The sequence below is a fragment of the Sinocyclocheilus rhinocerous genome, unplaced genomic scaffold (genome assembly GCF_001515625.1).
Source record: "Sinocyclocheilus rhinocerous isolate Xijiao unplaced genomic scaffold, SAMN03320098_v1.1 scaffold1576, whole genome shotgun sequence".
Classification (NCBI taxonomy): Eukaryota; Metazoa; Chordata; class Actinopteri; order Cypriniformes; family Cyprinidae; genus Sinocyclocheilus; species Sinocyclocheilus rhinocerous.
This window is the reverse complement of record NW_015628323.1, coordinates 69,640-82,691: the sequence shown is the minus strand read 5'-3', so window position 1 is coordinate 82,691 and position 13,052 is coordinate 69,640. Positions and strand designations below refer to the sequence as shown.

Here is a 13,052-nt window from a genome sequence, read left to right as displayed (position 1 = left end):
TGTTTCTTGAGCAGCAGATCAGCATATTATACTGATTTCTGAAGGATCATGTGACACTGAAGACTGGAGTGATGATGATGAAAATTCAGCTTTGCATCACAGGAATAAATTACATTTTTAAATATTTTCACACAGAAAATAGTTATTTTAAATTGTAATAATATTTCACAATTTTGCTGGAATTCAAATTTTTTTACTTCTCTTATGGTGGCCTGTCAGCCAATTTTAATTAACTGAAAGAAAGAAAATAGCTACTGAGTTTATAGCAGCATTCATTTCAAACATGGAGCCACTTTATAGAGAAGACAAATACTATCTTTGATGGTGAAGATGCCTCACAAGCACTGGCTAAGGCAATAAATACCTGTAGTACAGTAGAAAGAGACTACAGCGTTATCTGAGATCATCAAATAAGCCAGATTTATTTCAGTTAGTCTGACTTATTGTCAGTTGATTTGGTTCAAAATAAGCCAGAATAATTGAAGTAAGCCTGGCTTGTTTGGTAAACTTGTTTTATGAAACAGCCCCCAGTTTAGGTCAGTAAACAAGTTTACAGCAGGTCTGAACTATCAGTAGTAGCACTGTTTCTATGCGTTGCACAGTCGAGACCAATCAGCAAATTAGTAAAATCATGTAGCTGACCTTGTATATGCACTTAACCTTCTTGTCTGCGTGTGTGTGTGTGTGTGTGTGTGTGAGTGTGAGAGAGAGAGAGAGAGAGCAGTTCATTTGCCGTTTCTTGCCTGTTGGTCACGCTCTGGTTTGCATATCAGATGAATCATCTTTCCGAGGTGTTGGGTCACAGTTAAATTGAACATCTTGGAACCAATTTATTCCATTAGGAGCTCCGAGTCCAGGACCAGAATACTGACAGCCAATTTCAGCTCCTCTAAAGCGTCAAGCATGAAGGAACCGCGACAAAAGATGATAGATTTAGCCAGACAATACACACCATTGGCATGAGGTGTGTGTGTGGGCGCGTTTCTATATGGAGGAAGATCTCACACGATTTTATGTCTCTCTCGTCAATAGTACCTCATTCTTTTCATTCATAAATGACTTTGGATTTTAAAAGACTGCTAAAATCCTCTCACAACTCGGCGTGAGGTCTCATAAAGAGGCCGTAATTGAGGACGAGCTCCGACACGTCAACACATCCATTACTGCTTCGACACTCGTCTAATCCCTTCTATTCCTCTATTCTCCATCACTAGCCTTTGTGTGTCCACTTCATTTCCCTTCGTTTGAACAGAGAACACGGTGGAAAAGACCACTTGTCTGTAGCCGACTAAAGTCAAACGCTGTTCAAACTGCTTTCATGAGAAAAGGGTTTAAATTATGAAGCACTTTTGGAGGACTTTTGAACCGTCCAAAAAGAATTCAGAACTAAAGGTTGAGAGGATTTTAAAAAAAAAATAAAAAAAAGTATATCCACCTTTTATGCAACGCGGAAGTAAACTGTTTTATTTCAATGCGGGAGACTTCCCATTCATTAGCCGCTAGTAAAACTGGAAGATGTGCAGCGTAAAACTATTTGAGCTACAAACCAGTGTGTTTATAATGTTTATAATACATTAAAATAATATGAAAACAAATAACAGTTAGCAACATATCAGGCTGTTTTCTACAGGTAGAATAACTAGAAAGACCGGAAGTCTTGCAAAACATCCAAGTTACAAATGGCGGTGCCTGCTGCCAACTTAAAAATATATACTGAACCGTTCTAATTCTACATAACATGTTTTTTTAAACTTTTTTTTTTACATGCTACTATATAACTTTCAAATGTCTGTTTTACCTGATTTGGCAAATCCATCTTGCTGAAAAGAAAAAAGGGTAGAACAGTAGAAATCATCACAGGAGTTATAATGTCACACAGTGAAAGTAAAATATATATTTTAGGCATGGAAGTGGCATATGTTGAGTTTTGATATTTGGATAGGGTCACTGGGATTGTTTTGGGATATTTTTGATTTGCATTTAGGCTGGTTTTGTTACAGACCTGGCAACCCTGTCCAGCGGTGTGTTTTGGGCCAAATTAGGATTTAGCGGTTTAAACATGGCACCAATACAGGCAAACAATTTACCAGTAGGGACCATTACAGTTTCCACTAAAACACATACATTTCCCATTCTAAACCATTATATATGTGGGTTTCTATCTGGTTTTGGTTCAGCTGGGCAGTGAGTTCTTTCTCTAAACTGCAAACTACTGGGGCCAAGGTTAAGCTGGTTATTTAGCAGAACACATAAGAGCAGAAACATAAAAGTTATTGGTTGTTATTCTAGAAACTAACCTGACCACCTTAAGCTGCTATGACCTGGTTTTTCCAACAGGAACTGTGCTGCAAATCACTCTGTCTCACACTTTATTTAATTCAGTCCTTCAACGTGCTTATTATCCTGATCTTAACAGGGAGACTGAATCTGGCTTCAGAAATGAAGTAGATTTATGATTTATTCATGTCCAATTTCTCCCCGCTGCACACCTACAGGACAAAATCTGATTATGGTAGGAGTGATAGAAAGATGGAGAGATGGATTTGACAACATAATGTAGATTGAAAAAAAAAAAGATATAGATGATACAAATACAGACTGTTCAATTCTATTCACTACTTTTAATATGAACACATTACAATCAAATTGAACAGAATCTACTGGTTTAGTCTGAGCATTGAAGCACAAGCCCTACAGCACTGATATACAAGTAAAAACACAAATCGTCTCATGAAGTTTCATAATCATGTCTAACGGTGAGCTGACATAATATTTGTAAATATTCTTCTCATTGTAACTTATTCTGGCAAAGAGCTCAGATAACGTTAGGTTAGCAAGCACATTTAATATTTTTAAGGGTCTCAACGGCCACAATAGGGGAACTGGAAGAGTTTTTCACAGGAACTAAATATTACACAACACCAGAGTTTTGAGTCTAAAACGGGGTCTGCAGCATTTCCAAACATTTCCGTTTTTGAGAATCAAACAGTAAAATACTCTGGAGTAGTGTGGAAGCCAGGAAGAACCGCAGCAAACGTTACGCGTTTTAAAACGAAAACACTAGTGTAAACGTCGTATTCCCTCTCATTGCTGTTTCAGCCATGGGGCCCAAAGCAACATATTTACTGCTGCTCATGTGCATCGCCATCATCCTCACCAGCACTGAAGCTCAGAATCATCTACTGGGACCAATACAGCCTAAACCTGACACATTCTGTCATGATGCTCCTCAGCAGAGGCGGATTTACCCATTTGGCAAAGGTAGGCAACCGTCTTTGGCCCCCAAAAGCCACGGGCCCCTTAAAATATTTTTCATATACGAGATGCGCATTAAGCGCGGATGTGTCTGAGTTGAACATGCTTTTTGTGTATTCTGCTTGTGGCAAAAGAAAATATCATGCATTTGAAGCTGTAATTAAATATTGGGCAACAGCGTGCATGTTTGTTTTAAATGCCGCTTGCTCATTTATAAGGACCCAAGTAGCATCTCACTTTTTTGGTTGATATAATCCTTTGGTGTGTAAATGTATTTTCTTTTCATTATGTTTTTTTTTTTTTCAGTTTCATTTAAATGTTATAGTTAAAATAACTAAAAAATAAATGTATTTTAAAGTTTAAAATTAGACAGCCTTTGGAAAGAGTAAGCAATTGGGAGCCCAGGTTTACGCTGGTAACTCGTCAGTGGACTTTTCTCATTGTCACTAATTCAAGTTTTTATATGAATGAATCTCTGAAGGGAACCGACTGTCTTCAGAAAAGTTTCGCTGGCATTTTCATTTTATCTGAGAAAGTAGCGTTTATGAGCAGAGCGCTGCTTTTGTTTACAGACGTGACGGGAAACGGCTATATTTCTGACGTCCAAAAGCGCCTCCTACTGGTGCAGAATGAATGTGCATTTTCAATAATCCAGTCTCTAATTTTTGTTCAGAGTCAGTCCAATGTGAAAACCCACCCACATAACCCCGTTTTAAAGTAATATAATAATTTATACTTCTGACTCATCCCTTTTCTTTAAAGGGGTCATATGATGCGATTTAAAATGTTCCTTTCTCTTTGGAGTGTTACAAGCTCTTGGTGCATAAAGAAGATCTGTAAAGTTACAAAGACTAAAGTCTCAAATCCAAAGAGATATTCTTTATAAAGGCGTAACATTTCCGTCACACGCTTGAGGTATTCGGTCAATCACAACGCACTGGATAGCTGGCTAATCAGAGCACACCTCGCTTTTCAGACCGATTAGTTTTGTAAAAATCGACGCGTTTCAAAAAGGCGGGGCAGGAAGGAGAAACAATAATGTACAGTATGTGGAAAATAATGTTGTTTTTTTTTTACTTTAAACCGCATAAACACATTTCATTACACCAAATACACAAAATAATGTTCTTTTTAGCAGCATCATATGACCCCTTTAAAAATATATATTTAAAGGCTCAATTGTGAGGTTTATTATTTCAGAATTTATTTTGTTTTTGTGAAAACCTGTATCTCAAGCATCACAACAAAAAAGGAACCTCAAAGTTGATCTAGGTAAATGTGTGCATATGTATGGGCCCCTAATTCACTAAATCCGCCCCTGCTCTTCAGGCTAGCAATAAAATGATAATGATGATTAGATTGTGCTGCTTTAATTTGTACTCTTTCTGCTCCCTTTATGAATTTGTGTTGTTGCAAATTACAAAATGTAATGTTGAAATATGAAATGTTAAATATGAAATGTGACATGAGCTCAAGTTTTGTTCTAAGAGGATTTAATGGACACAAATACAGACATAGTGAATCTTGACTTTGTTCCAGGATATCCCCCTCCCAGGTGCTGTGACCGTTTTAGAGAAAATCCCAAGGCGCATTCTTCGATTAGTTTCCAGATGTGAGATACAGAGCAACTATGGTGCCTGCCACATTGATGCATTGATGTGAGTGTTTAACATACAAACACAAATGACATATGAATCATGTGCTCCTGTATTTACTGCTCTTCAGATTACATATCAGAAACAAACTGTTCTGTGCACATCCCAGACTGTTGAAGAAACTGAATAAGATTCACGAATCCCAACCTGGCTTAAATGCAAACAAGAAATGAATGAATGTGATTGTGAAATCTGTTTAGAATCCTGATGGCAGAGATATAGTTTCAATATTTGCTGCCTTGGATGTTTTAAAAGTTATTTTTCAGCTAATAGTACCAGACATGATGCAGGTTACTACAACATACAGTATATATTCTTTGTATGCTCTGCTTTTTAATGAAATAAAACCTTTTTTTCCAGTTTTGGCTGCATGTTGGTGAGTGTTCGTATTACCTTTTGTTTATCTTTCTGTTGTCTATATTCTCTAGTTTGTATATAAGTGTAGTATAAGTTGTTTTCAGTGGTTTTTAGTAGTAATAAAATGCAGTGATTGCCTCTAATTTTAAATGGAAAGAGCACAGACAAAGCCTTAAGTTTGTTATATGAAGAGATTTATTTGTGTTACTTATGTATTTGATTTGGATTTCAATTTAGTTTTGTTATTTACATTTACATTATATTTAAATTTTGTTATTTTAAAGCGCCACCTGCTGGCAGAGAGTGAATCTGCGTCTCGTTCAGCGCCGCAGTTTCATGCAGATATTTTTATGTAGTTTCACAAAACTGAAGTCATACCATTCTGTTTTTGCTTCAAATTTCGAAATTATACAATCTAATTTAGATTAAAAACTGATCATGTTGCATGTACGCAGCATCTTTGTTTGGGAATCGAATCGTGAGTTGAGTGAATCGTTACATCCCTAGTAATCGGTGAAATGGGTGATAAAGGGAGCCCATTTAGAAGGAGTGTCTGTAACCTTAACAGCCCAGTTTTTAGGTGTTTCAAAAACAACAGTTTTTATGATTATGACAAAGCAACCAATATCTCTCTTACTTGCTACCAAATGTCTCGTCAAGCAAAGCCACTTCAAAATTGTATCATGCATGCAGCAAATTGATAGTCAAAAGTCAAAAACAGTCAGTCTCTCAATGCAGAATCACTCAGATCTGGACTAGAGTTGCACTGCCACCTAGGGATGTGCTTTGGTGCTGCTGCTTTTACTTCACTATCCAACTAAGCAGGTCAAACGTTAAGATCAGGAGAAACACATTCAGTCAGGTAAGCTGTTAGTAGTGTACAATACAAAAAACAACAACAATATGGAATAGCAAACACACACCAACATTTAAACACATGCACAGACATATTATATAGAATGAGCTTAGCAAACACACACTGGAGTAAATGAGTATAATGTGTAAATGTGGCTTAAAAATCTTTACACCTGTCAAGGGTGTCTGAGTCACATTATTATGATTCTTTCATTCATATTCAAGGATTTTCTGTGGTTTTGACCTCCTTAAGGCTTGTCAGGTTTAAAGAAACACAAAACTCAAGACAAACACCTTTATTGTGCTTTTATAAAAAACCATGACACTTATACCAAGGTACTTTGGCATATAGTATATGCCGTTTGAAAGTTTGGGATCAGTAAGATTTTTCAAGTCTCTTCTGCTCACCAAGGCTGCATTTATTTTTATTTACAAAATAAAAACAGTAATATTGTGAAATATTATTACAATTTAAATGGACATTTTTTATTTTAATATACTTCAAAATATATTTGTGATGCCATGCAGAATTTTCAGCATCATTACTCCAGTCTTCAGTGTCACATGATCCTTCAGAAATCATTCTAATATTCTGATTTATTATCAATGTTAGAAACATTTGTGCTGCTTAATTAAAGCAATAAACCCCAAGAAGCCGTGGTTTACAGTGCATTTATAACAGCTAAGGGGCATTGCGATGCGAAGCGGAGTGCCTAAAACCCCCTTAGCTGTTATAAATTCACTGTAAACCACGGCTTCGCGGGCTTATTGCTTTTATAAAACGGTTATTCCATATACATAGTAAGGTTTAACAAAATAAAACAGAGCAAATAAAGTGTAATGATATTAATAAAAACAGTATTCTTCCACCAAACAATGTAGTTCCTCAGAAACAGTTGTGGTTCCAACAAAGTGGTTGCCGAGCAACACACAGAAGTAAACAAAGGTGTATGTTTGTAGTGTCATTTACAACGGCTTCAAACGTGGCTCAGCCAATCAGAATCAAGGACCGGAACTCTCTGTTTTATACATTTTCTTTGGAACCTGTGATACTTTTTGAGGATTCTTTGATGAATAAAAAGTTTTAAAAAGTTTTTTTTTCTAGCAATATGAGTCTTTACTATGACTTTTTTGTATCGATTTAACACATCCTTGCTGAACAAAAGTATAAATTTCTTTCAACAAAAAAAAAAAAAAATGTAAAAATGTACTGACCCCAGACTTTTGAATTTGAATTGCATATTTTTTGGCTGAAAAATGAATTAAAAAGACATAGATGCATTTCAGAATTTCTTAGTATTTGGTCCTAAAACTTTCTAGTTAATTCCAAATTTAAATAAAAAAAGTAGATATTTAAGTTATCAATGTGGTCTCAGACTTTCAGATCCTACTGCATGTCATGAACACCGAATGATTAAGATGTTAATTTACCATGGTACTGTACCGTGTCCAAACTCGCTGTCTTAGCCACTCAAATACACAGTCACACACACTCGACCGCTCCAGTGGCCAGAAAGGCTTAACCGTGGTTATTTTTACAGAACCAATAACAAGTCCTTTATTTGAAAGGTGCGGTGTTTGGACTTGCATAAGTGAAAAGGTCAGAGCGGCTGCGAGAGCTGAAACAGATTCAAAAACCCAGAGTGAAGTGATTGAACGCTGCAGTCTGAGACTCAAAAGAGCTGTGAGGAGATGAAGGTCAAACTGACGTCTCAAACCATTTCCAAAGATACTTCATCTTGCACAATATTTATGGAGTCCGGCCTTAAATACCAAGACAGGAAGTGAGTTCTTGAGCGCTTAGGTGGCGGTCTGCGTTCTGGTCACAGAACTGCATGAACTTCTTGGCACAGCGGCGAGGACGCAGAGTTCTGCGGAGCAGGAGACGTAACGGACGCGCTTCCCGCTCGCTCAGAAGCCCGTCAGCGTCTGTGTCCTGCAGCGTAAAGTACAGACGGAGAGTTTGAACAGACGAGAAAGAGGCCGGAGAGCTGAGGACATGAGGACGGGCCGCAGGTGTCCTGAGAGACAAGAACAGCATCATACACTTCACACAAAACCCAAGTCATAACAGAGGTTCTACATCAACATACGTTCTAGACCTGCCACAGAAATGAGAACGTAGAAATGTATTTAAAATCATTAAAGATTACAAAGTGCATGCATAAATTAATGAAACAATATTTTGTGATTTTTCTTGTATTTTTAAACTGATATTTTAGTATTATTTATATACTGTAATAGTATTTATTAACATTTTGAATGAGCTGTTATTTTTAGTATGTGATTTCATTTTAAAATATTTCTATTAAGCTTTATTTACATTTATTCAGTTTTAATTTCAGTCATTTTAGTACTTCAGTTTAAACATTTCATTTCAGTAAGTTGTCAAGGCATCATTTCTAATTTTAATTTACATTTTTTAAGCCTTTGTTTTTCATCAAATATTTGTATTAGTTTTATTATTATTTCTAGTTAGCTTTATTTGTATATTTACTAGTTTTATTTAAACTTATTTTATTTCAGTCAGTTGCACAGGCAACTATTCTAATTAATTCTAATATTATATATATATATATATATATATATATACACACACACACACACACACATATATATATATATGTTTCAATTAATAAAAATGTTTTTAATAGTTTTAGTTAAAAATAACAACATTGTTTTACATGTGAAGCAAGTCATTTCAGCAACCAAACTGAATTGCAAAAATAATGTTCATACTTACAACATTTTATTTCATTTGTTGAGTCAGAAACTGACCTTCAACATTGAAATGTGGTTGAAATAATATTAGTTGCGGTTTCAATTTTTGAAAAAGTTTCAAATTGTTGTAAAAAGGTAAAAAAAATACGTATAAACCAAAACTGAACTTTAATTAATCTATGATAATGTTGATTCAAAATGCAAAATCGAAATGAAATTCAAGTGATTCAACCTTGATCCATGCTGTTGATTCACTCACAAATAAACGCTGAAATGTCGCCTGGGATCAGATCAATGCACCGAGTGACCGTTTACTCTGATGACTCAATATCATGATGTCTAATGACTGTAATTGATGTGTGCATCTCTAACCTGTACTGAGAATATGAAGCACCACTTTCAACTTCCTGCTGGAATGCTTGTATTAAACTCTTGAGAAATTCTGCCTTTCGTACACTGGGACAACCTACACAAACACAGACAGATATCGCAAATGACATATTATATGATATATAATGATATATATATATATATATTGTAGAGAGTCAAACAGGCTAAGATTTTTTTCTCGGAGTGATTTGCATGGTAATGTACATGAGAATGTTAATGTATTGGGTCTTGGTGGAATAGATCTGCTACGCTGCTGCGGCAGAGCAAGTACCGAGACTTGCTACTGCCAATACATCCACAGCATGCTGCTGTGAGCATGTAAGAAATACTGCTGCTCTACATATAACATGAATAACCCCCATAACATACATGATCACCCTGTAGCAGATCTATACAGGTGGAGCTGGGGAAGGAGGAGGGTTTCTGAAGTGTGCTGCAAACTGCACTCACAAATAAACGCTGAAATGTCGCCTGGGATCAGATCAATGCACCGAGTGACCGTTTACTCTGATGACTCAATATCATGATGTCTAATGACTGTAATTGATGTGTGCATCTCTAACCTGTACTGAGAATATGAAGCACCACTTTCAACTTCCTGCTGGAATGCTTGTATTAAACTCTTGAGAAATTCTGCCTTTCGTACACTGGGACAACCTACACAAACACAGACAGATATCGCAAATGACATATTATATGATATATAATGATATATATATATATATTGTAGAGAGTCAAACAGGCTAAGATTTTTTTCTCGGAGTGATTTGCATGGTAATGTACATGAGAATGTTAATGTATTGGGTCTTGGTGGAATAGATCTGCTACGCTGCTGCGGCAGAGCAAGTACCGAGACTTGCTACTGCCAATACATCCACAGCATGCTGCTGTGAGCATGTAAGAAATACTGCTGCTCTACATATAACATGAATAACCCCCATAACATACATGATCACCCTGTAGCAGATCTATACAGGTGGAGCTGGGGAAGGAGGAGGGTTTCTGAAGTGTGCTGCAAACTGCTACCACAAACATTAGCTAAGTATTTGAATGTTGAGCAGCGAGCTTATTGGCTACCGATCCAGGAGAGAACCAATAAGCTGTGCCATGTGATGATGATGTCATTATGTCATACTGAGTTAGATCTATTGGACTGCGCCATCTAGAGTTTCATGCCAGAAATCTGTATTAATACAAATATTGTATAAAATTTTAATTCGAAATGGTATATACAACTCTATAAAAGATCCTTTAAAGCAGCACTATGTAACTTTTGGCGCTCTAGCGGTTAATAAACAGAACTGCACACATCCCGCGGAAGAACATTCCAACCGGAGCTACTTCTCTAAGTTTATGTCTCTGGCGATTCACGCAGGTATGTGTTACTCCGCAGCTGTGACGACCCGACCAGCCTACAATAGTCCAAATATAAGTACTTATTATAAGTGTACCGTAGTGATTCGGAATAAGACAAAAACGCGGTTTGGAAGATGAATTCATGATGTACTCGCTCATTATATACATTTAGCAAATTTTGAACACAGAAAAAGTTACATAGTGCTGCTTTAAATGTACTTATGATAAAAATACACCTTTTACAGACAAATTAGTGCTGCGATATTGACATTTTGGTGGTTCTTCGCCCTAACATAAATGCCCATGAGTCTAGTATTGTATGGAAGCTTATTTTCGCCATGGAATAAAAAAAGGTGACTTTCTCAGAATTGTGAGAAAAAAAGTTCATAATTGTTAGATATAAACTCAGAATTGAGTTATAAACTGGCAGTTGCAAGATTCTGAGAAAAAAGTCAAGAATTGCAATGTCTCACAATTCAGACTTTGTTTACCTAAATTCTGAGTTCATCTCAATTCAGACTTTTTTTTTTCTTCTTACAATTCTGGGTTTGTATCTTACAATTCAGAATTTTCTCTCACAATTTTAAGTTTATATCTCACAATTCAGATTTTTTCTTGCAATTATAAGTTTGCATCTCAATTCAGGCTTTTTCTACTCAATTCTAATTTTACATCTCGCTATTTTTTTTTATGATGACTTTTTCATTCAATTCTGAGTTTGTATCTCACAATTCTTCCAAGTTACTGACAATCTTTCCTCAGCAGTGTAAGAAAAAAGTCTGATTTGTGAGATATAAACTCAGAATCATGAAGGAAAAAGTCCAAATTGTGAGATAAAAATTCTGAACGGTTAGATATTACCTTTAAAATTAACTTTTTATTTTTTTACTCCTTTGCGGAAACAAGCTTCCACATATGGTCTATATGATACCTTGTATAAACAACTTGGTCATGTCTAGATTTAAAAGGGTAAATGCATGTTTTCCCTCTACAGGATTTGTTGCTTTGACATTCTTCCCATTCTGCATGTCACTTCTCTAATACTGACCTGAGAGAGGAGTGTGTGTGTAGCTGTTGTTGATGATAAGCGTGTGTGTTTCCTGAGCGCTGCAGTCAGGCAGTTGGTTCCTGCACACAGTTCAGAATCATGTAGAGTTTTCTACACTCACTAATACACACACAGACACACACACACACAACCTCCCTACCTGGCTGAAGTGCGCGGGACGGGCCGCCCTGAATCCACTCTCACGCACCAGCAGTATCCTGTGCTGCTGTGACACTGAACGGCTCTGTACCTCCCATCTGCACTGCATTCTGGGACAAAACGCTCTTCTGAGCCTCGAATGGCCGCTTCAGTGAGCACAGACATTCGCTCATGTTTGCAGGTCTTTAAAGAGTCTGCAGAGTAAAACACAAAACAAATTCAGTCTTCAAAACACTCAGATGAAGCCTCAATCGTCTCTCCTTCTCACCTGCGGGTCGCCTGACAGAACGGTTTCCATTCGGGTCAGAGTTCAGAAGGATTGTTGCCCAAAATGGAGGCACTGTGACTCCTGAATTTAAAATGATTTTTCATTAATGGCATATATATATATGAATAGTAATATAAAGTATAAGTATAAAGTAATTGACACTGAATGCTCACCTGCAGTGTTCAGAGCAGAGCGCTGCTCAGGGTCTGGAGTGGAGCGCCACTGAACCCCTCGCTCTAAACCCAGAGGGGAAACATGGCAGATACTGGGACACTTATTTAATTGTGTATGTGTGTGTGTGTTCTTCTCACTTGCTTGTGCTAATTCTTGTTCAGTTTCCTGAGCCATATCTGACATCTGACCTTCAACACAGATTGACATAATTGAGTGATAAAACTATTAAACTGCTTTGAATTTTGTTAAGAAAATGTGAGTGACGCTTGCCCGTGCAAAACTTGCAGTGCTAGGCTGTTCTTAGTGATCTAGAGATGTTTTCACTGTATTTTATTACTCGAAGTCCAGTGGTTTAGAGAATCCTGAATAAGGCCCACGGTTTATATTGTATCACTAGTTGATTGTGCTCTCAAACAGGACTCACCAGTGCAGTTGGGCCGCAGGTGTAAGACAGAGCTTCCGCTCATAGGAATCCCATCAGGAGAGGAGCACCAGCAGTAACCCGTCTGATTGTGACATTGCACCTACAGGTCAAAGGTCATAAGAGTTCAATGCATTTGTATTCATTGGAGCATTGAGTCATGGTTGATGGAAACTGTTGTTTTTTTTACATCGAAAACAGATTTCAGGGCTGTATTTGCAGTCATCAAATAATGCCATCAAGTATTAATTAAGATATTAATTTGAATATTATATATGTATACTAAAGCAATAAGCCCCAAGAAGCCATGGTTTACAGTGAATTTATAACAGCTAAGGGGCGTTGTTAGCTGTTATAAATTCACTGTAACCCACGGCTTCACGGGGTTATTGC

The 13,052-nt window shown here is 36.9% G+C and overlaps 3 protein-coding genes across 5 annotated transcripts in view; 1 reads left to right on the top strand and 2 right to left on the bottom strand.

Moving 5' to 3' along the window:
• Positions 1-374: 374 nt before the first annotated feature.
• The window catches only part of actn4 (actinin, alpha 4), a 30,625-nt gene continuing 17,947 nt past the window's right edge, over positions 375-13,052 (bottom strand). For both annotated transcript variants that reach the window (XM_016548906.1, XM_016548907.1), the window contains one exon: positions 375-385. The gene's annotated coding sequence lies outside the window, so the exon portion shown is untranslated. The remainder of the gene's footprint in view (positions 386-13,052) is intronic.
• On the top strand, positions 3,003-5,188 carry LOC107737421 (C-C motif chemokine 27-like). 2 transcript variants are annotated; one of them, XM_016548908.1, is made up of 3 exons: positions 3,003-3,261; positions 4,795-4,913; positions 4,981-5,188. In XM_016548908.1, exons 1-3 carry the CDS (start codon positions 3,220-3,222, stop codon positions 5,081-5,083), a joined length of 264 nt encoding a protein of 87 aa, XP_016404394.1. In that variant the 5' UTR covers positions 3,003-3,219; the 3' UTR covers positions 5,084-5,188. The 2 variants fall into 2 exon arrangements, with proteins under 2 accessions (XP_016404394.1, XP_016404395.1); XM_016548909.1 differs by having other exon boundaries at positions 4,795-5,188.
• LOC107737425 (SPARC-related modular calcium-binding protein 1-like) overlaps positions 7,380-13,052 on the bottom strand; it is a 9,596-nt gene continuing 3,923 nt past the window's right edge. Inside the window, exons 4-12 of the mRNA XM_016548912.1 lie at positions 12,663-12,762; positions 12,376-12,426; positions 12,238-12,300; positions 12,065-12,145; positions 11,798-11,990; positions 11,638-11,717; positions 9,740-9,890; positions 9,216-9,299; positions 7,380-8,143 (exon numbers count right to left, since the gene is read on the bottom strand). Of these exons, the coding sequence (XP_016404398.1) occupies positions 7,888-8,143; positions 9,216-9,299; positions 9,740-9,890; positions 11,638-11,717; positions 11,798-11,990; positions 12,065-12,145; positions 12,238-12,300; positions 12,376-12,426; positions 12,663-12,762 (1,059 nt within the window). The 3' untranslated portion in view covers positions 7,380-7,887. The remainder of the gene's footprint in view (positions 8,144-9,215; positions 9,300-9,739; positions 9,891-11,637; positions 11,718-11,797; positions 11,991-12,064; positions 12,146-12,237; positions 12,301-12,375; positions 12,427-12,662; positions 12,763-13,052) is intronic.